Raw genomic sequence first — 23765 nt, forward strand, 5'->3', positions numbered from 1 at the left:
TAGTTGTTAAATATGCTCGCGAAGCGGGGTTTAGGTTAATTATGTATCAGAGTTAATCAATGTGTCATAATTAAAACAGCGATGATTCACTGGCTGTACCCGTTGTTCTGGATAATTAAGTCGCAAGTTACTGAACGTTTCTTTGAGCTGCATTGTATTTATTCAAAACCAGGAAAACCCACTCGGCTTTTGTTATCATGAGAAACAGCTCCCAGTTCTCTCCTACTCCAGTAGACGGATCTCTGACCCCCTTTTACTGACATGCTTTCTGATCGTCTTGTGTTTTTTGCTTTTTCATCTAAACTTTTTAAACCATCCAGCACAGCGATTATTTGGGAGAAACCATTTGGATGATTTAAAAAGTTTAGATGTCTAAAAATGTCCTCAGGGGCACCTGGGGCTCAGTTGGTTAAGCGTCCGACTGTTGATTTCGGCTCAGATCACAGTTCATGAGTTCGAGCCCCATGTCATGCAGTTCCTGGCACCAGAGAAGGGAGGGGACTTTGTACGGTAGGTGGTCCCTTCTTTCGATTTGGCTTTGGAACCCATGATAGGGTAGATTTATCACAGATTTATCACTTCCCCATGAGGAAGTTTCTCTCCGCTACAGATTGCCTGGGCTTCTCAGTTCAGGGTCCATACAGGTCAATCACTGATGGAAAGTTGGGGTCAATGAGTAGAAACAGAGACAGGAAACGAGCCAGGAGCAGGTCCCGAAGTTAGAGTTTGCTGTGGATCAACTCAGAGTGGACAACACACCCAGGAAGGTTGTGTAGGTATAAAAACAACATTAATTTAGAAATTGGGGCGCCTGGGTGGCTCGGTCGGTTGGGCGTCCGACTTCGGCTCAGGTCACGATCTTGCGGTCCATGAGTTCGAGCCCTGTGTCGGGCTCTGTGCTGACTGCTCAGAGCCTGGAGCCTGTTTCAGATTCCGTGTCTCCCTCTCTCTCTGACCCTCCCCCGTTCATGCTCTGTCTCTCTCTGTCTCAAAAATAAATAAACGTTAAAAAAGATAAATAAATAAAAAATAAAAAGTAAACAGGGAGGCTGATGGGTAGAAAATGTTTCCCTTGCACAGGAAGGTCCGTCTCTGGCCGAGCTCTGGTTTCCACGGAAAACAGGGCCTCTAACTCTGGGTGACATCCTTTCCTTGCAGAGGGCTTCTGTTTGCTTGGATTCGTGGTACTCTGCAGTTTCTGAGTTGAGCCCTGGTGGAATGTTTGAGAAGTTCTGTTTGAATCGATGGACCAAGTTCAAGGAGAAGAACGATGAAGAGTCCCCCCCCCGCCCCCCCTCCAGAGGGCGCAGTGGGTGGCCTTTTCCTTTCTCATGCCTCTACCGCGGCTCCTCTGCCCGAATGGGCGGACAGCCTTCACCCCAAACTATGAAGGTGAAAAAGTGACACCACGACAAAGTGGTTCAGAGCATGTCCTTTAGAGACAGGCTGCCGGGGTTCACATCTCCGCTGTGTCACTTAACGACCCGGGGGGAGCTCTTGAATTGATCTGTGCCTCAGTTTCCTCATGAGTAACTGAGGGAAAATAATTAAGGAGACCTTATGACCCATCTTCTAAACCAGGATAGTTTTGAGAGGGAAAGGGATGATATGAGTAATTACATCGGCACAACAGGCATACGCTGGGACTGTCTCAGGCAACCCTGAAGGTATGGTTACCCTAATAATTAGGGCACCCACCTTATCCGGGTGCTGGGGGGTTTTAGATCTGTGCGAAAAGTGTCTGGTGTGGGGCAAAGGCTCTATAGGTGTTTGTTGTCGTTTACCCCAAAGACAGCACCTTTCCCGATTTTTCCCACTCCTGTAAGTGAGCCCGTGATTCTCCTTGTCCTCCAAGGTCTGGGCCTGTTTCCTCGTCTCTTTATGTGGGCACAATGATGGCTGCTCAGCTTATACGAAGGACATCACGCCGTTGCTTGGCTCTCATGGGACTCTGGACATTGTAGGCACCTGATACGGCTTTCCCGAATGCGTGATGAACAGAGACTGTGAAGGGCCTTGCAAACACAAGAGACTGTGGTCAGGTCGGGGAGTCGATGGGCTCAGTGGTCATACACCCCCTTCATCAATTTCACAAGCTATCATCAGATCTCTGGGTAGGAAACGAGGTTGCTTTTGGAGGGTCCAACAAATGACCTCCATGCTGTGACTATGACTGACCCCGGACTGTCTTTAAACATGGGAAAACCAGTTGGGAGCCCCGGGAAACCCGAGGCAGAGAGTTCTGGAAGTAATTTCAGGGAGAACAGATGGGAAATGAGTGTTATTGTCTTGTTCCCCATTTGCAAAGGCCAAGCGGACATAAAGGGATGGTCAGGTTGGGCACACGGACAGGAAAATCCGAGGATCAGAAGTCAGCCTTGGGGTCAGCCTCCAGCACTGTGTCCCACGGGCAGGTGGCTGGGCCTCTGACGATCCGTTGGCAGAGCCTTCTCGAATGGGCACCCACCCACCACCTTTCTGACCGCAAGCTGTCTTCTACGGCGCTTGTCTTCATGCACAGAGAAGTACATTCCACTCTGGGTGACGGTAACGCTGTTTTAGTGGCCATTTCACTTGGTGACCAGCGTAAACGCCAGCCTGTGAGGTTCTTTAGGAGCTGGCAGAAAGGATGGCCTTTCCGGCGACACACCCGTGCGTGGCTGTGTTTTACATCCTTTGATGACGATAGCAGCCGCAGCTAACGTCATCGGGGGGCTTGCTCTGTTTCGGGCGTGGCGCTCTGTGCCTCACATGGGTTGCTTTGGTGACAGCCCACGGTGAGGATTCTGTATGCCAGGATGTTTAGGGATACTCAGGGTTTCCTACTAAGTGCTGGAGTTAGGATTCGAACTCAGGCCCGTCTGAGTCCCAGACCAGACCATAGTGGCCTCTTGCGTGGGCCCCTGCAGCCTCCGTATTAGGCCTTCTCTCCCAGGTATTGCCAGGTGGTCATGACCTGGATCCCAGGTGTCCTTGTTCCTCCAGGAACCCTGGGCATCAGCCGGCCGGTAGCAGATGCCATGCATCATGGATGTGCCCTCCCCTCCCCTCCCCCAACTTTCTTCACCCGCAGCTGTTGCATGTGTATGGCCCTGTCTTACTTTTGCTGTCCAGCCGCCCCGACCCCACTCTAGACTCTTGTCCGTCCACCCTGCCTACTCCTTTTTTAAGCCCATTTCTGGAAAGATCCACTGTCCTTAAGCCACGTTCCTCTAGAAATGCAAATGCTGGGGCGCCTGGATGGCTCAGCGGGTTCAGCATTTGACTTCGGCTGCGGTCATGATCTCACGGTTCGTGAGTTCGAGCCCCGCATCGGGTGAGCTCGAGCCCCACTTCAGTAAAAAAAACAAAAAACCCCACGAGCCCCGCTTCTCTCTCTCTCTCTCTCTCTCTCTCCCTCTCTCTCCACCCATGCTCACTTGTGCTCTCTTTCTCTTACAAAAAAAAAAAAAAAAAAAAAAAGAAGAAGAAAAAGAAGGCGGGGTGGGGGGGGGGAAGAAATGCAAGTTCTCAGCCCCTGCCCCAGACCTGCTGAATCAGAACCCCCGGAGCTGGGTCCCAGCGATGCCTGTGTTAACAAGCTGTCTGGAAGGTTCTGCCGCAGGCTCAAGTTTGAGAACAGAATGAACTTCAACACCTCCCTGCCTCTCAGTCCTGCCTTTGCGATGTTACCCACTGCTGTTGACACAGACTGTGATCACGGGGCTTGACACTTTCTACGTCCTTAACAAGCAAATACTGGGTCACGGACTGATTGATGTGCCAGGGCGCGCTTACTTGGGGTGTCTGCTCCAACCCACAGTTCCTGAGAGGCTGAGTCAGGTGGCCGGTGTCTGCCTCCAGGTGCCTTAGAACTTTCTAGTTTCCATGAGGTCCAGAGGGATGTACTTCCAGCACAATAAGTCCCCCTTTTTTTACTTTAATTGTTCTAAGGTCTTTCTTTCTTTCTTTCTTTCTTTCTTTCTTTCTTTCTTTCTTTCTTTTATGTGTGTTTAGTTTTGAGAGAGAGAGAGAGCAAGAGAGAGCAAGTGGGGGAGGGGCAGACAGAGAGGCGGACAGTGAGCCCGGCGTGGGGCTCGAACTCACAAACCATGAGATCAGGACCTGAGCTGAAGTCAGAAGTTCAAGCGACTGAGCCGCCCAGGCGCCCCTCTCAGGAGGTTTCTGATCGCTGCTTAGGTTACAAGCAAATGTTTCCGTTTTGGAAGACGTGTATCATTGTGGTTCCGTAGGTGACTGTCTTAGCTGCACTCCCCACCGTGTGACTCCTGGCATCTGTGTAGCAGAAGCTGTGATCAGGGCTCCTCCTTTCCTTGCCTACCTGGGCTCCTTGCTGTCAAACTTCCGCCCGCCAGAGGCTCACTTGGTGGCAATCGTGGTCCCCTCTTCCGTGGGGGGAGCTAACGTCTTCGATGACCCTGCCTGTGGGGTTGGTGACTAGCTTCGTCCTATTGGAGTCTCTCTCTTTCTTCCCACCTCATGCTCCGTTTTCCCCCATTCTGGGGCCCCAGGCTTTGCCCCTGAGGGATTTGTGAGCTGCTCAAAGCTTCTCACTGTGGCAGATGACGTCATCGCGGCGGCAGGCAATTCAGCTGATAGTTGGGACAGACAGGGCAGCTGATGCAGAGTAAACCACATTATTTCATGGTCTGTCATTCTGATTCAGGTATGCCAAGGTTGGTCATAATTCTCCACGGGGCCGTTCCATTTTATGGGCTGCTGGGTTCCCTGCCACACCCCGCCCCCCACCTTTCTTTTTGAATCAGAAGACAGGACACCAAGTGCTTCTGACAACTCATTTGAGCGTGCAAGCTTGCAGAAACTTCCATAGGAGCTCACTGCCTTCTGCCGTGCAAAGGTCCTGTGGTTCAGGAAGCTCAGACAGAATCCTGATTGTCAGGGAAAGCTTCAAACTAGCCTTGTGCTCGCCTGGGGGCGGGGACGCCAGGCTTCTTCTTTCCGGCCCCTCTCTGTTGAGGTTGTACCACCTGTATCGGCCACGGTTCAGAGAGGCAGAATCACTAGGTTCTTTGTTTTTAAAAGCAGAGATTTGGCCTCCCACAATGACAGGAGCAGGTTAAGCAGTCTCTGTGGGGCTGCTGTCCCCCTATCTGATGCTGCAGCTGAAGTCCACAGGCAGGCAGCCGGGCAGGGAAGATGAAGGACAAGGCTGAACCCACCAGCACAGACTGGAGCTCACGAGGCTGGACTGAAACCTGTGTCAGATCTTAGCTTGATGCTGCGGTGACCTGTGGAAGCCGGGGTCCCGTGGGATGGAGCTAAACCCAGCCGGGGAGTCAGAGAAGCTGAGGCCACCCTGTGTGTGAGCGACAAAACGGTCACTCTTTCCCTTCTGCCGTCCGAAACTCCTAATCAAATCTTGAAACAGACATCGACGGGGAAGGGAATTCTGGGAAATGCAGCTTGGCCCGGCCCAGGAGACACCTGACAAAGCCACCGCCGCGCCTTGACCTTTCTGTGGGTCTCGCCCGGTGACTTTTCTCTTCATTAACGATATAGGAGAATAGTACGAGATGCAATATTAAGTTACAGGGGAACGTGCCACGATCCACGCATTGAATATTTAAAGATTATTCTTGCAAGTTTTCAACTTATTCCACTTACTAAGTATTTGACTTATTTTCATTTATTTAGTTTTTAAAATGTGTTTTACTTATTTTTGAGAAGGAGAGCACAAGTTGGGAAGGGGCCGAGAGAGAGAGAGAGAGAGAGAGAGCAGGGGAGGGGCAGAGAAAGGGAGACACAGAATCTGAAGCGGCTCCAGGCTCCGGGCTGTCAGCACAGAGCCCGACGCGGGGCTCGAACCCACAAGCCGCGCGATCATGACCCGAACCAAAGTCAGACGCTTAACTGACTGAGCCACCCAGGCGCCCCTGGACTCATTTTTAATGAAGTTAATATGACTAGAGGAAAGACTAGAAGAAAGAACTCCAATGGGTTAATGGTGGTTGCCTCTGGGGGGCAGGGGGTGAGTTGTGATTTTTCCCCCCTACGTCCTTATGGGTTTTTCAATCTATATACTTTAGCCGTTTTTATAATGAATATATGTTCCTTTGATGATTAGCAATAACATTTAAACATTGAACATGAAAGGAAAGATCTGGTTTTGGGGGTGACGGGTGACAGGTGGCCGGGGTGAGAATGTGTCCGGAAACGGAGCGGTGGGGAAGAAAGGGACAGGTCACAGGGCTCCCTGCAGCGGGCCGGAAGTGGTGTCCTCCAATCCCACGGCGGGCGGGGAAGGGCTGGCACGTTGTGAAGGGGAAGGGCTGGGTTGGAAGAGCTCTCTGTGCACAGCCAGGGAGTCGGAACAGAGGGGAGGCGATCTGCCCCGGGGACCTCCAGGGGGAAAGTGTGCTCAGGCAATCCGATGCCTCCAGACCCGCGAGCCCTTGAGGAATTCAGCTGAAACCGACAACCGAAAGGGGAGGCCTTACAGAGAGCGCTCGCTACTGGGCCATGGGCAAGATATCTGGGAGGACCGGGGGATCACATGGACCCAGGAACAGATAGACTTCTTTAGACCAGAGCCCTGGGGGAGGACCATAACCTTAGGATGACAAGAAGATGCCAACTTCGAAATGCTAGAAGGCCATTCTGTTTGTTGGCTAATACCCAAAAGTCATCTATGTCGTCGAAACTGCCTGCCCCACGAGAAGCACACAGGTCGTCCACTGTCTTGTCCCCAGGATTGGAAAATGCCAGTCCGAAATGCCACCTGCTGAATCTGAATAAATGATGGTGTGCAGAAGGTCTCCACCACATCCAGTGGTGCCATTTTGGGGGCCCTACATGCACGGTCACCCCGGCCCCCCGACCTTCCCAGAAGCGCTTCGTAGGGAGGCAGTGCTGACCCTAGGAGGAAGAGTGATGGAAGGGGGATTAGTCTTTGCACCTCACCTCTCCTTCTGGTATCTCACCTTCCCTTTGAAGTACAATCCTCGGAAGTGCTCAGTCCAGCTTATCAGGCAACCCCCTGGAAGAACCACCCCTTGTTGTCCCGAGTAAAAGGCATCTACCTCTTCCTCCCCTGCCCGGGGTCAAAACGCCTTCGTGGTCTCTTTTCCGAGGCCACAGTGGAGAGATCAAGCCCTGGAGAAGGTTAACGGATAACCAGATCACCATCCTTCCTCACCTAGATCTGGTATTCGTTTCTGGCAGTGAGAGTCACATTCCAAGGAGTAGGGACCATGATACTTTCGGACGTGTTAACACCTGGGGCAAGCCGGTATAGAGGTTCTTTGGGGGAAAGTCAGGATTTTCAGGCTCTGAAATCTGACGGCTTCTAGAGCTGACCAGGGAATAGGCGCTGGCTTGGACTGAGAGTCACCCTGAAGCCACGAATAGCGAGTGGTGAATGATGCCCCATTCATTCCCTCATTCTATCACTCCTTCATCTCCCAAACTTTTCTGAAGTGTCTACTCCATGTCAGACATGCGTGAGGGAAGACATTGATGAATAAGATGCATCCCTGGGGTGCCTGGATGGCTCAGTCAGTTAAACGTCCAACGGCAGCTCGGGTCATGATCTCACGGTTCGTGAGTTCGAGCCCCGCGTCGGGCTCTGTGCTGACAGCTCGGAGCCCGGAGTCTGCTTCCGGTTCTGTGCCTCCCTCTCTCTCGCCCCCTCCCCCGCCTTGTGCTCTGTCCCTCTCTCTCTCTCTCTCTCTCTCTCAAAAATAAATAAACATTAAAAAAAGCTAAACAACAACAACAAAAAGATGCCGTCCCTGCCGGCAAGCAGCACCCTGTCTGGCTGGAAAGGCAAAACCCGAGAGGCAGAAAACCAATGTCATGTACTCTATAGAAAGTGCCTTCCTGGTCTGCTGTGTGTTAGCAAGTCAGATTCTCCTCTGGCTCCCAGGCCAGGCTTCCTTCCTTTCATTTTTGCTGGGCGGAAAGCCACAGGTATCCCCTGCACTTCCTTCAGCCTTGAAACAGTATCCCAAATGCCAAAGCCTTTGAGAATAAGGTGAGATTTTCAAAAGCAAGAAAGACGGCTTTAATAGCTATATTTAGGATTTGGATAATATGAATGCAATAGCACCAGTTTTTTTTTTCCCCCTCTCCTGGAAAGTAGATCATTCTGAGATTCCTAGCTCTGATCGTGGCAGAATCACTGGTATCAGTAAATAGCTCTAAAACCTGGACGAAATATATAGAACAACAGCTTGTGGGCATTGGATCACGACCAACATAGGGCAATGGTTCTTGAGAAAAACAGTGCCCATGAGCCAAGCCCCATATTCACACTATCTTCTTTCCCTGAGGGCATTTTCCAAGCGGCAGTACAGGGTCTTGCTGGGTAAAGGAAACAGTTTGGGGCTGCCAGAGTAGCTGGGATTGGGTGGGGGGGGGGGCAGGGTCCTGTAAAAGAGAAAGCCACAGAGAAGGACCCCCTCTCCCCTCCTGCCATATATGTAAAAGTGCCGGTCAGGTCTTTGGCCACACACTGCTGGCAGGATGGAGGCTGGACCTTGGGCATCTCAGCACCCTGGGCTTTGAATCGGACCTCAGCAAGTCCTACCGTGTCCGTGGTCCAAGGAACATGTGCTAGCAGCAAAAGCAAAACTGAAAAAGATCTGCATGAACCAAGTCTAACGCCCAGCCTCAACAGGACGAAGGCAGTGGCTCTCAACCGGCGGACAATTTTGGACCCTACGAGATGTTTTGCAACATGGAGAAACGTTCTGAGTTGTCACGGTTGGGGGTTGTGAGGCTACTGGCGTCTAGTGGGCAGGGGTCAAGCACGCTGCTAAACACCTTACAAGGCACATCCTTCCAACAAAGAATAACCGTCCCCAGATGTCAACAGTTCCAAGATTGGGAAACCCCGGATTTGGGTCATCTGCAAGCAACGTCGTTGGCTCCTGGAACAAAACTCAACAATCTTTCGTGGAGGGCGATGTAATTCAGAACCTGTACAAAGCTCCCGAAAATCCGGCATCTAATAAAAAATTACCAAAAAAAAAAAAAAAAATGTGAAGAAGCAAGAAAAACTGACAATCAAGAAAAAGGAAAACAACCCACAGAAGTGGGAGTAGAACCAGAGATCATCCAGAGTTGGCGCGTATGGAATTCAAAGTAACTATGATTAAGATTTTAAGAAAACGGAGGAAAAGGCAGATAAAATTTATGAAGAGGAGAGAATTTCAACAGAGAATTGGGATTTATAAAAAGAAAAAAAACCCAAATGACATTTAGAGATACACAGTGCAATATCTGAAATTAAGAACATATTGGCTGGATTGAACACCAAACTGGGCACAGCAGAGCAGATGATTAGCGAGCTGTATATGACAGATAACTCATGGAAGCTTCTAGAAGTACATAGGGGAATACGTTTATAATCACGGGGTAATCAGGATGCTAACAGCATTAACTTTAAAATACACAGTGAATACATTGGACTACACTCAAATTTAGGATTTCAGTTCATCAAAAGATACCACTGAGAAAGTGAAACGAGGAGAAAACGAGGAGAAAACTAGGAGAAAGTGAACTAGGAGAAGATATTTGCAATACACATACCCAACAAAGGGCTCGTGTCTTAGAATGTAAATGCAACTTTTACGCATCAGCAAGAAAGGCAGGTGACCCGATAAAAAATGGGCAACTAAACCCAGCATTTTACAAGGGACGAAGTCAAAGTGGCCAATACATCTACAAAAAGGGTCTCTATATTATTAGTAGGAGAGAAATACAAATTCAAACCATGCAACAAGATACTGCCAGGTGCCCACCGAGATGACGAAAATGGAAAAGTAACAATATGAGTGTTGAGGGCGACGCAGGACAATGGAACTCACTTCGGTACAACCGCTTTGGAAAACTGGTAGCATCTATTGAATGAGTCCACACGTACATGCTATCATCCAGCACTTTTAGCTCCGTAAGTATACTGATGGTCGCCAGTTGACATACGCAAGAATGTTTGCAGCAGCTGTAATTCACAATCGCCCAAACTAAATACAACCCTAGTGTTCATCAACAGCAGAATGGATAAATAGTGACATCATCACACGGCGGAATACTATACTGCGATGAAAAAAAAACCCCCAGACTACGGATTCATGCAACAACATGGATAAATAGTACAACACCGTGCAGAATATGTACTGTGTGATTTCATTTCAACAAAGTTCAAAACCAGGCAAAACCAATTCATGGTCAGTTAGGTCAGAATAGTAGTTGCCATTGGAGGGGGTGGGGTGATCAATGGTTCTGGTTTGCTTAGGATTGAGAGGTTTCCTGGGATGTGGGTCTTTCAGTGCTAAGCCCAGGATAGCCTCGAGAAAACCGTGCCATTGGTCACCCTGGGAGGGGGGTGTCTTTTTAGGGAGGGGACATAAAAGAGCCTTCTGAGGGGCTGGAAATGTTCACAGTCTTGATGTGGATCGTGGTTACGTGAGTGGATACATGCAAAACTTTAGGTGTTCACTGAAGATTTTTGCATTCAAGTATATAGTTTCTCCTTTGATTTTAAAACTTTGAAAATAGCTATATTTTATAATATAGGATTCATTGAATGAAATCATCCTAGACCAACTTCAGTTTTTTTCTTTGACCTCATTATTTGATTTTTAATCCGAGAAATGCAATAGACTTAGAATATATTGACTTCAGTGAGGCATTCAACAGTAATGAGAATTAACGGATTAATCCTCATCGAGAAAGACTTTCTCTTTCTCCCTGATCTGTTTAACATTTTTATTTATGAGTAGGACCTAGATAAAAATTGCTTTCATCAACATAAGATGATGATACATAGTTGGGGTGATAGTGACAATGATAAGTAACAGAATCAAGTTGACAGGCTCTTAGAGTAATGGATTTAATCTAAGAAGGTCATATATAACAGGATAACTAAAAGGCTGTGTTTTTCAAAACTAAAATCTAGCTGTGGGAGGGGCTTTAGCTGACACAATGTTTAATATGCATCAATTTGAGGGGAATGACCTAGATAGGAAAGGGAATTGGGGATTATCTAGACTGGGAAGCCAGGATTTAGGGAGCAAATATATGGGAGGGGGAAGTGTCATATGTAACTCCAAGGAGTAAAAATAATTTAATAATTTAAATGAGCGAAAGCCACAAGAGGACAGATTTGAGATGAACTTTCTAATTATTTGGTCGGTTCAAAGAAGGAATCGGCTGTCTCTTTCTTTTAATTTATTTATTTTGAGGGAGAGAGAGAGTGCGTGAGAGACAGCAAGCACGACCAGGGGAGGGGCAGAGAGAGAGGAGAGAGAGAATCCCAAGCAGGCTCCAAGCTGTCAGGGCAAAGCCCGACTCGGGGCTCAACCCCATGAACCATGAGATCATGACCTGAGCCGAGATCAAGAGTCAGATGCCTAACTGATTAAACCACTGGGCGCCCCAAAGAATAGGCTGTTTCTGAAGATAGTGAGTTTCCCAATTTGTTTGGCAACATAAAAGATGCAAAGGTGTTGAGAGTTTCAATTGGTAAGATTTCAAGTTTCTTTCAACCCCAAAGGTGTGGTTCAGCGGGTAGAGATCTATCTCCATCTTTAACAGGTTGATACATTGTTCTGCGGTTTGCTCTCTTATATGTAAACCAGGGGTAAATAATCCACTTATTTCATACTTAATCTACCGAAACGGCTTACAACTCAAACCTTCCATAGAATTCTTGGTAATCCTTAAAAGAGAAGGGCTAACAAAACTGGAAAATTTTTTATTGTTAAAAGTGGCCCTAAGTCAGGACCAAATTGACATGTAATTCCTCATTTTTATGTCTTTTTGTATCATTACTCTTCTGCATTAATGGCCAAACTTGTATCGATAGCTGCCTAACACAACAATGGAGCGGTTTCCAGTTTTCCTCTGAGCAGTGATTTGGCAAAGGTTAAATCATAGATTGGGGGTATATAGAGTTTTTATCATTGTTATTTTCTCGATATAATTACAATTTCAGTTATTTGTGGCTCCAAAGATAATGTTTTGAAATTCCGGGGTTGGCAGGGTTCTTTTTTCTCCCCCTTTTTGTTATTGTCAATGTCTGCTGTCATTGGCTTTTAATCAGAGAAAATGGTCTGTGATATTTCGACGTTTTCAAATTTATTGAGAGGTTTTGTGGCCAAATAATAAACAGTTTTCAGAACACCACCAATATATCAATCAGTTTCAGCATCGGTTTTTTCAAGTGAGAACCTTTGTAGATATCTATTATATACTATATAGTTTAACCTCTGTTTACTTAATATTATGTGGACATGTGTAGAGGCACAGCCAATTATCAGGCCTCTGAGCCAAGCAAAAGCATTCATTCCAGCATATGGAAAAATAGGGATATTGAGGGGTGCCTGGGTGGCTCAGTTGGTTGAGCGTCTGACTCTTGGTTTCGGCTCAGGTTATGACCTCACGGTTGTGAGTTCAAGCCCCGAATCGGGCTCCGTGCTGAGTGTGGAGCCTGCTTGGGATTCTTTCTCTCGCTCTCTCTCTCTCTCTTTCTCTCTCTTCCCCTCCCGATCATGCTCTTTCTCTCTCTTTCTCAGAGAAAGCTGAAAGCCTGCTTTGAAAGCACGGCCTGCTTTGGCTGGTCCATCTTGATGATTGTCCAGGCTTCAGTTAGGCCTTGGCTGGGGGCTGCGTCTATTCTGCATCTGAGCCCTTCGGGAGGGAACCCCTGGTGACTCATCTCACACCTCCCTTCCCTGAGTCTTCTCTTGCCTCTTTTTAATTTCCCAACTTGTTTGTGTCAAGGTGGGGAACACCTTTCACCGTCTTCCTTTCACTCATGAGCTCCATCAGGAGTCATTTAGGAGTCATTTGAGCATGACGGGCTGAGTGGTCCGTCAGTCCTTTCTCTATGAGCCTTCCATACAACGGAGGCCTGGAAATTAATAGGTTAGTCTCTACCCCATGCCAGATAACCCGTTTGCCCCAAATGCCAAGGTGATGAGGTCTCGGTGGCTGTAACCCTCAACAAACCCCATGATTCAGTGTCTTAGTTGTTTCAGCTGCCCACAATTCCGTGACTAGAAGGAGAAAGTGGGTGGGGCGGGGTTCAAGCCCAGGCCATCATCTCTCTCCAGTTGACTCCCGACACCCCCACGGGCAACAGGCAAAGCACCAGGAAGACTTCCCAAGGGTCATGGCGAGCAGGTATGTGCTGATGTTCTGGGAATATCGACCTATGTGGGACTGGCGAGGCACTTTTAGTAGCTTAAATTTCCTTTTCTATGAATACTCATTTCATCTTTGATGGCCAGCATCAATCAAGTCATGTCATGTTTAAAAAACAACGAAGGTTGGGGACCCTGGGTGGCTCACTCGGTTACGCGTCTGACTCTTGCTTTTGACTCAGGTCCTGATATCACGGTCGGCGAGTTCAAGCCCCGCCATCGGGCTCCACGCTATCATTGGGGAACCTGCTCTTTTCCTTCTCTCTCTACCCCTCCCCTGCTCTCTCTCTCTCTCCCTTTCTGAAAATAAATAAATAAACTTAAAAAAATAAAAATAAAAACACGACGGTAACTTTTTGGAAAGGTCTTTGACCTGGTAGCCTGTGACACATGAAAATATTTACACTCTGGAAACTAGCTGTGAGCCCAGTATAAAATTTTCATCTTCCTTCAAACACTTTATCATAACCTGTCTTGTATCACAGTGGGTCAGATGGGGCCTGTCCCTCCCCAGTGTCCCTCTCCCAGAGTGCAGGGACCTTGTCTCCACACCTTTATGCCCTCTCCCCGGCCCTAGGGTAGGTCTTGCAATGACCCCTGAAGTGTTTTTGGATTAAGTTTAAGCAAAAATGAATTTTATTTTAGTGTTTATCTCTCAGACCATGTTCTGAGTAGATGGCCAACATGCGTTTTTGCTTAATGTCCTTATTTCCCTTATTCTAGCTATTAAAAAAAATAATTGAGACGGAGGAAGTAACATTGCCGGCCATCCCTGTTTAAACAAAGCTGCCTGGACGCTCTATGCTGCCATCTAGTGGGAGAAAAGGATTCAAGGCCATGGAATCCGGTCCCGCGAGAGGGCAAAACAGGGTCTGTGTTTAGAACAAGGTCAGCGACGCCAGAGTGAAGGGGATGGGAGGGACACACGATGGGGGATATGTGTTTTCCTCCGATTAGCCACACACCGCCGCCGAGGGTGGCTGCCTCTTTGCACCTGGCATAATAGAGGAGGAAGCCTTCTCTGTGGTTTCTCGAACAAGCACATCACGATAAACTGGGTGGTGTCCTTGGCTGTGATTCTATCTGTGGGCTAGTAATTTAGGCTGTGGGACATTCCCATCAGAACAATGCCGTTTTTAGAGGAGAAAAGTCATGGTTTTATTAGCATAAGTGACACACACACACACACGCACACGCACACGCACACGCACGTAGACACAATGCATTGTTTCAGCCTCTGGCTGATTTCTGGTCCTGCGCTATCTCCTTAATCCAAAGCAGCACTTGGCCCTACAGGAGGGAGCCGCGGGGTCCCTGGCTCAGCCTCTGATGATGACTACTGGGGCTTTTCATCCCAGTTGACTTTATTTATTCATAAGCAGAACGCACACTCAAGTTTCTGTGGGCCCTGTCCCGGTCACATCCCCCTTGCCTTCAATTTTCTTTTATTTCTTTGTTTCCCTTCTCTCCCTTGCCGGTCCTCTGAGCAAACCGGTGAGTTCCTCGGGGCCCCTTTTTCTTTCCCCAAACACACACCAGCACGCGTGCGCGCGCACACACACACACACACACACAGAAACACAGTCTGGAGGGCCCTGGCCTAGATCTTTGTTGGAAAGTGGCTTTTGAGAAAATCAGAGAAAACCCACTTAGGTCACGGTCAAGAGAATCCCTGGGGCCAGCAGAGCTGTTCAGCCAAATCTGGGACGAATGATCACTCAGAAAGAGGCTGCTTGGGGGGCGCCTGGGTGGTTCAGGCAGTTAAGTGTCTGACTTCGGCTCAGGTCACAATCTCGCGGTTCGTGGGTTTGAGCCCCGCATCGGGTGCTGGGTTGACAGCTCAGAGCCCGGAGCCTGCTTCGGATTCTGTGTCTCCTTCTCTCTTGGCCCCTCCCCCACTTGCACTCTGTTTCTCTCTCCAAAATAAATAAACATTAAAAAAATAAAAAATAATTAAATAAAAGAGAGAGGAACAGGCTGCTTGCTCGGAACATCATTGAGAAGGATTCTGGGGGCACATCTCGGTCTTGTGGGGGGAAGAACTCAGGGATGTATCAGGAAGGTGTGACGGGTGGACGAGAAGGAGTATTACCCTATGGGCTTAACACAAAAACGGTTTCTTGGGAGGCTAACAGTGAGATGCTGTTAGCTGTTAACATCCTGGCTCGAATCAAATTATTGGATTAGCTGCCCATCAGGGCTCCAAAGGAATACACTCACAGAATTGGTGAAGTTTCTTTGGGGCTGAGTCTCCCTTTTTTTTTTTTTTTTTTTTTTTTTGCTTTGTTTTTAGGTGAGATGCAATTCACATAACATGCAATGTACAACTTTCATTCTAACCATTTTAAGGTATAAAATTCAGCGGCTTTTAGTATCCTCACAAGGTTGTACACCTATCACCACTCTCTAACTCCGGAATTTTTCCATCACCCCCAAAAGAAAACCTGTACCCATTCAGCATTCTCGCCTAATTCTCGAATTCGTGCCCTCTGCTCCTGGCCGCCGCTAATCTGCTTCCTGTCTCCATGGATTTGCCCATCCCGGACATTTCCTATAAATGGGACCCTCCAATATTTGTCCTTTTGCATCTGGCTTCTTTCACTCAGTGTAATGTTTTTAAGGGTCATCCGTGTCATAGCAGGTGTCCGTTCTTCACTCTTTTTTACGGTCAAATAATATTCCATTGTATGGATATAACCTATTTCGTGTTATTCCCCCCTCAGTTGATGGAGGTGTGGATTGCTTCCACTTTTTGGCTACTGTGGAGAGCGCTGCTCTGAAGGTTCACGTACAAGTTTTTGTGTGAACACACATTTTCAACTCTCGGGCAGAGAGGTGAGTTTCTCCCCCCATCTTTGGTGATGACGGATCCATCAGAAACTGTCTGGTAGGTGAGTTTTGTTAAGAAGAAAAGGGCAGGAATTTTGGTGCTGCCCAGATGAGGGAGGTCTGGGAGGAAAAGGACAAAGCATTTCTGGAAAGGAGAATAGGAGAGGGAGGAGACGGTGCCAGACAGGATGCCAATAACTTTGAGCTTTGATGGGTGGAAGAAAAAGGGGGTTTGTTCTGAATTTATAAAATGGCTGCTGATATTTTTCTGTTTTTTTGTTTGGTTTTGTTTTCTTTTACAATGAAAGGAAAGATCTCTGGAGGGGATGATAAGGTGGGTTATCAGAAAAGCAAAAACGGTTATGGCTTCGGCTGTGTCGTAGGGGGAAGTCCTGGGCTTAAATGCGAGATCAACTGGTTAGTGAGCGAAGGACCCAAGTCAACAGTTTGTCCTTCGTTCTCTTCCAGGGTGTCATCAGAACATAACACGCGTTGCTTTGCGGTGGTTGTTGGTGTTTGAATCTGTCCTCGCTAGTGGGCCGTGTGCGCCTGGGGGTGGGGCTTGTGTCGCAGTCATCTCTGTGTCCCCAGGATACAGCGCAGTGTTGAGACTTGTTGACCAGAGGCACCGGAAGCGGAAGCCCTGTGCTCTTCCTGGTTCTCTGCTCCTCATTTTGCGGCAGCTTTTAGCGGCAGAGTCGGGCCTCAAGGCCAGTGTCCAGGCCCCAGAGATCTATTACCAGGCCCTCTACGATAATCCCCACCGTAGTGTTATTATGGAAATCTCTGGAAGCTGAGGGAAAGAGGAAGCTTTCTTCAGTTCAGAGCCTAAGGTCAGTCTGGCTCCATTCCGTTGGGGTCTCAAGTGTATCCTGAACACCGGGATGCCTTCTGGTATGTTGTCCAGGTCCCAAGTGGAGGTCTTCTGGAACCAGGGTCTTGGGGGAACTTTGTCCTTCAGCACGGGACCTGACAATGATGGGGACAGGAAGAGGTGATGGGGTTTTCGAGGGGCTCTGAGACAATTCCTTGTGTATCTTGTTTTGTTCTTCCTGGGGACTTCTGCTTGCTCCTGAGCACATACTCGAGGCAAAGCAGGAAAGGTCTCATTTCGGTTCTCCTGTGCTCAGTACTTGAGGGCAGCCTGCCAATGGCAGATGGCAGGTACCCAGGCCAGCGTGTGGAGGGTCTGTCGGCGAGTGCAGAAAAAGAGGTGCGGGGAGATCGTGCCTAGGGTGTGGACCCTGGCGTGGGCTTTGTTATCTGTCTTCTGTCGCCAGGTTCCACTCAGCGTTCCGCTCCCTGGCCTGGGAACAGCTTGACTTCCTCTGGCTCATCTCTCCTCACTCCGGTGCCAGTGACATTCACAGAGTCTAGAGTGTAGATTGGTAAGCTCAGCGTCAGATGACGGCCATATTGTCAGCCACTCGATTCCTCCTGATTTCGAAGCGGTTTCTGCACAACCTAAGAGCAAAGCCAGATGGCCTTCTCATGCCTCTTCCTTCCCTTCTTTGCTGAAGGGGTGGCATCAATCCTCCTCAAGCCTCTGGGGTGGCATCTTTGGCCCCAAGAGGCCCAGTGGGGGGTGTGTGGAAACACATGGGCATGATGGGGGGACGATAGTGCAGGAGGGGAACAACACGCGATACAACAGCACTGGCAATTTCTGAGGCAGCCTACTCGTGCGAGTGAGTGGGAGCTCTCAAATGGGAAGAGGGAGCTGGATTACCAGAGCCTCCTTCTGTCGTGACTCAGATTGGGTTCTTCTTTATGGTGGGAAATCGATGAGAATCTGATTTTCTTTTTCTTTCTTTTTTTTTTTAAATTTTTGCATTTGATTTAAATCAAGTTAGTTAACACACAGCGTCATCACGATTTCAGGAGTAGAATTTAGTGACCCATCGCTTCCACAAGACAGCCAGTGCTCATCCCAACAAGTGCCCTCCTTCGCGCCCGTCCCCCATCTAGCCCATTCCCCCACGCGGCAACCCTCTGTTCTCTGTACTTAAGAGTCTCTTACGGTTGGGGCCCCCCGGGTGGCTCAGTCAGTTAAGCGTCTGACTCTTGGTTTTGGCTCAGGTCATGGTCTCATGACCACATGGCATTGTGGGTTCGAGCCCTGCATCAGGCTCTGCACGTACAGCGTGGAGTTGCCTTGGGATTCTCTCTCTCTCCCTCTCTCTGCCCCTCCCCAACTCGCGCGGTCTCTGTCTCTCTTAAAATAAATACATACACTTAAGAAATTTTTTAAAGTATTTATTTATTTTTGAGAGAGAGAGACAGAGAGAGACAGAGCGCGAGCAGAGGAGGGGCAGAGGGAGTGGGGGACACAGAATCCGAAGCAGGCTCCAGGCTCTGAGCTGTCAGCACACAGCCCGACGTGGGGCTCGAACTCACGAACTGCGAGATACCCGAGCCGAAGTCGGACGTTTAACCGACTGAGCCATCCATGCACCCCAAATAAATAAACTTAAAAAAAGTCTTGTGGTTTGACTCCCTCTCCGTTTTTATCTTACTTTTCCTTCCTTCCCCCTATGTTCATCTGTTTTGTATCTTAAATCCCACATACGAGCGAAATCATCTGATATTTGTCTTTCTCTGACTGACTTATTTCGCTTAGCGTAATACACTCTGGTTCCAGCCATGCAGTTGCAAATGGCAAGATTTCATTCTTTTTGATTGCTGAGTAATACTCCATTGTATATATGTGTGTGTGTGTGTGTGTGTGTGTGTGTGTGTGTTTTGAGAGAGAGAGACAGAGTGTGAGTAGGGGAGGGGCAGAGAGAGAGGGAGACACAGGATCCAAAGCAGGTTCCAGGCTCCGAGGTGTCAGCACAGAGCCTGAGGCAGGCTCGAACTCACAGACCACGAGATCATGACCCGAGCCAAAGTCGGATGCTTAACCGACTGAGCCACCCAGGCGCCCGTATACCACATCTCCTTTATCCATTCATCTGTCAATGGCCATTTGGGCTCTTTCCATACTTTGGCCATTGTTGCTAGTGCTGTTATACATGTGGGGGTGCGTGTGCTCCTTCGAATTGGTATTTTTCTATCCTTTGGCTAAATACCTAGTAGCGTTATGGCCGGGTCGTAGGGTAGTTCTATTTTTAATTTTTTGAGGAACCGAGGAAGCTGATTTCCAAAGCGGGCTCTCTGGCTGGTGAAACAGGTTGTGTAATGAGAGCTTCCGAGAGAGGGCACAGTCTGGGGGTTGGCCTAGGTCCCCTGAGAAGGTTGTAGGGAGGGTTGGTGAGGGTCATCCCGTCGGATCTTCAGACCAGAGGTAGCAGCCAGAAACCGTTTGCCAAATGGCTGCTGGGGGTCGCATCAGCGAGAATGGAGGATGACAATGGGAAGGGTCCCTACCACTGAACCTGTTTGGTCACTGTCTTCCCACGAGCCACTGTTTTGTGGCCTTGTTTGGTCCCATTTCCGGTAGATCACGACCCCTCTTCCCCCACCCTGAGATGTGAGGTGGGAATAGACACCTCCCCCCCATCTCACCCCTGTGACCAGCACACTCACCTGCACCAGGTCCGGCGTGAGGCGCTTGGCCTGCAGCCATTTCTGGAACCTTCCTGTTTTCCGCAGGATGCGCTCGATGCTGCAGGTCTTTGGGGCTGCCGCAGAGGCACAGATTCTCCTGTCCGAGATGTCACTTTCCTGTTTGCTGACCAGCCTTGAGATCTCCACAGGGCGCCAGGTTTTGGAATCATCTGAGTAATTTGCAGGGTAAGAAGGTAGGGGGTCGGGAGGCAGTCCGAGGCGGGAGGCCAGCCGGCTGTCAAACCTGGAAGAACAGCCCTTTTAGGCTCTGCCTGGAGCCAGAGGGACGGAGGGGGCGCCGAGGAGGGACTAGCTGTTCCTGCCAGAGCCAGCAGAGCCTGGGGACAAGGAGACAGGAGACCACACCCAGTCTGCTCCATTTCTCCTCCTTACACGGGGTCGCTCCAAACTCTGCGAGAACACTACTTTCCTTTCCTCAAACTCAGGAGGTAAATATGTGACGCCAGAAGAGGGGACATAGATGCATGCCAGACGCAACTTTCTCCTCTTCATGCAGCTGGCATGGAAGGACTAACCATGGCTTTCCGAACTTCCTCTCCAGGTAAAGACAGCAGCTTTACACATGCCGGTCCCTTAGGATTCTCCTAATACCCCCTCCCCACTTCACAGATGGGAAAACTGAGGCTTCTCGAGCTCACGTACCTTGCCCAACGTCAGGCAATACGTTGCCAGGCAGACGGGCAAACCCAGGGCCCTCTGTCAGAAAACCCCAGGGTCTTTCCCCTTCCCTACACCAGTTCTAGAAACAACCTACCCTCTGACCAATGCCTGGGTCTTGGAAGCATAGTTCATGGAGAGGCTTCTCGGCCTTCATTCGGACGAGCGCGGCTCTCCATATCCCTCCCCAAGAGGCCCCATCAAATTTGCTCTCAGTTGAAAGATTTAAGTCATCCGTACCAACCAAGTCACAGGGAGCGGCGGCTGCTAAACGGTCACCAAACCCAAAAGCCATCTGGGATCCAGGAAGGGTGTAATTCCAGGGGAGAGGCACTGGCCTACGACCTTGACCCTTTTCTCCAGTCATTCTTCTAGCCGTGTGCCAACATTTCCATTAGGGAAGAATATTAAATCTTCTTCCGATTTATGTATGAAAAATTACCAAGGCGCCATCTACTTTCATGATTAATAACATTTGGCTTGTAAGATCTGCTCTATATTTAATTGAAGGAAGAATCTTTAACTTCTTGCTATCAGACATTATGGGACAACCTCTTTCTCTATCCCTCTCTCTCTGCCCCTTCCCAGTTTGTGCTGTCTCTGGCTCTCTCGAATCACTAAATAAACTTAAAAAAAATAAAAGTATATTAAGAAAAAAGATGAAACCTTGTAAACTAGCAATGAGTCCATTTCACTGGCATTTTCAGGACAGCCACTGGAAATGATCCTCCCTTGTGACAGGATAAGGAAGGGCAGAGGGCACCCAGGCAGGGGGCCGTCTGCGTGTTTCCTGCAGCTGCTTTTGCTCATGGGGTTCAACCCCCTGCAAGGCCTAAGATAGCCATGATAGCAACACACATGTATGAAACAAGCATGCCAGTCGCTGCTAAACGCTTGGTGCGTATTAATTCAGTTAAACCTTGCAGCAAGCCTATGAAGTCGGTACTGTTATTAGCCGTACGGATGAGGAAACTGAGGCACGGAGAAGTCAAGTAATTTGTCCGAAGTCCTACAACCAGAAATTGAAGGAAGCGGCATTCAAGGCTCCAGAGCTCGCAACCTCAACTGCTTTGCCGTTGCTTAGTCCTCTGTCATCCTTTTTATGAGTTAGCTTTGGGGACCAGATCGGGAACATTATTAGGGGGTGTAGCTAGCGGGGTCCTTCATGACAGGTGACCTGTAATGGACACGTGGTACACATTCAAGGGTGGCCCTCAAGGCATCCCGTTAAGAACCAACTGAGAACAAATAAACAGGTTTACAGGCCGCTTTCCCCCCTTCCGAAGTGGTACTAAATTTACGGCATGGAAAGGAAAACATGTATATTCTTACAACTTTGAACCCCTACTTTACCGAGCAGAAGAGTGTCAGTGAGAAAATACGGTCTTCCCCTTCACTAACATGTTAAAAATCCCAGAATTTGGAAACCTGCAAAACAGACGCAGCATCCTTTTTTTTTTTCTTTAAGAGAGAGAGCGTGCGCGCGCATGTGTGAGTGGGGGAGGGGGCAGAGGGAGACAGAGGCACAGAGAGAGACAGAAAGGGGGAGAGAGAATCCGAAGCAGGCTCCATGCTCAGCACGGAGCCCAACACAGGGCTCCATCCCACCACCCCGGGATCATGACCGGAGCCCAAATCAAGAGCCGGATGTTCAACCGACTGAGCCACTCAGGCGCCATCCCCCCCCCCCCCAAAGGCATCCTTTTAATCTTCCTTCTGAACTGAGATCATGAAAGATACACAAGCAGTATCACAGCTTCCACAGCTGGAAGCAAGCAGAAAGGTCGTGTGGTCCAGTCCCCACGAGCCCCTCAACCTGGAGAGCAGGGTGGAGATGCGGAGGAGAGCAACAGTGTTGCAATGAGAATAAAACACTCCCTTCTAGGGCATGACCCTCAGGCTTCCGTCCAGTCGAACGCCACGTGGGTAGACATGCCTTCCTAAATATTTCTTCCCTGTCTTTCCTCATCTCCATTCGCCAGCTCTGCACAGAACCCTCAAAGCATCCGGCGGCTTCCCAAAGCTCAAAGGACGCAGCTTGCATGCCTTAGGTGTATGGATGGATAGATGAGTGGAGGGATACGTGGAGGGCTGGCTGGCTGCAGAGTGGTGGCTGGGTGGAAGAAGGCATGGATGGATGCCCAAATGAATGGGTATATGGAAGGATGGGTGCATGTTCGGACTATTAAATGTGTAGACGCAAGCTTTGGTCATAAGCTCTGGGGCCCTGCAGCTCTCAAGACTCCCGCGGTGAAAGAGACAGGTGAGGGCAGGGGAGAAGAGAAGGCAAGGTCGCGCCTAATGATTTACTGATTTTACCGTGAGCCCTCCGCTACTCAGAAGTATTTAAAACATCCCTTAAGACGTGGGGAGTGGGGGGCAGGGACGTAAGGCCGAGCGAGTACATTAAGGAAGGGCAAAGTAAAGCATCTGTCTTGGTAGGAGCCCAGGAATCCGTAGGAGCGATTCTGATCAGAAATAGTGGTACTAAGTACCCCCCCTTCTCCCCTTCCCCCCCCGACCCCCACCTATTACCTGCACATACACCAATACCGATCAGTCAGTTCCTGGTACATCTTGCCTCTGGCTGTGATATCACTTGGGATTTCACAGGTATGTTTGCAGGAGGAAGAGTGCGTCAATCAGGTTTACTCTTTCTTTTCTTTTTTTTTTTTTTTTTCTGGCTTCCCTTAACTTTTTCGTTTAGGATTTGAAAGTCCACATGGAATGCATGGGAAAACTGGTACCGAAAACATGGAGACGTTCAAAGGTTAATGGGTGAGTATGGGAAGCATCTGATTGATTTATCGTTAGCATTCTTGCCAAAGAGAAGATAAGGGAGAGAAGGAAACATGACCTTCATCTACGAATTACGCATCTTCAGCTTCCCAGGCTCGCTCTCGGCTGCTGAACAAACATTATCCAATTCGTACAGAGGACCTGGCCTGGAATGTTAATGCTTGCCTGGTGAGGGCATTTCAGTCAAACATCTGCGAGTTTGGGAGGGGCTTTTTCCTAAGGTATCATCGTCATAATTTTTATTATTTTTATGATTAAAAAATTTTTTTAATGCTTATTTATTTTTGAGAGAGAGAGAGAGATACAGAGCGTGAGTGGGGAGGGGCAGAGAGAGAGGGAGGCACAGAATCGGAAGCAGGGTCCAGGCTCCGAGCTGTCAGCACAGAGCCCGACGCGGGGCTCGAACCCACAAACTGCGAGATCGTGACCTGAGCCGAAGTCGGATGCTTAACTGAATGAGCCACCCAGGCCCTCCATCATCATAATAATTGTTAAAAGCGGGAAAATATTTGGAGATGAACGAGGCGAATGAACACACCATTTAGAGAGAGAGGCAAACGATGTGAACTTGTAGACGATTTAGCGAACGAGAAATAGAAACAGCCAGTAAGCCCGAAAAAAAAAAAAAGGCTCGACTCAGAAGAAATACATACTAAAAGTACAAATATTAAATATTTGTGAGTGTGCAATCAATGAGCTCCAGAGGCAGAAGTCTCCGTTTGGAGAAATATACATGTATAA

At 48.8% G+C, this 23765-nt stretch overlaps 1 protein-coding gene across 1 annotated transcript in view; it reads right to left on the reverse strand.

Moving 5' to 3' along the window:
- The window catches only part of DIPK2B (divergent protein kinase domain 2B), a 47830-nt gene that overhangs the window by 20612 nt on the left and 3453 nt on the right, over positions 1–23765 (reverse strand). The window contains exon 2 of the mRNA XM_027054012.2: positions 19527–19791. Coding sequence (XP_026909813.1) covers positions 19527–19791 — 265 coding nt within the window. The remainder of the gene's footprint in view (positions 1–19526; positions 19792–23765) is intronic.

This window comes from Acinonyx jubatus, chromosome X (assembly GCF_027475565.1).
Source record: "Acinonyx jubatus isolate Ajub_Pintada_27869175 chromosome X, VMU_Ajub_asm_v1.0, whole genome shotgun sequence".
NCBI classification, from domain to species: domain Eukaryota; kingdom Metazoa; phylum Chordata; class Mammalia; order Carnivora; family Felidae; genus Acinonyx; species Acinonyx jubatus.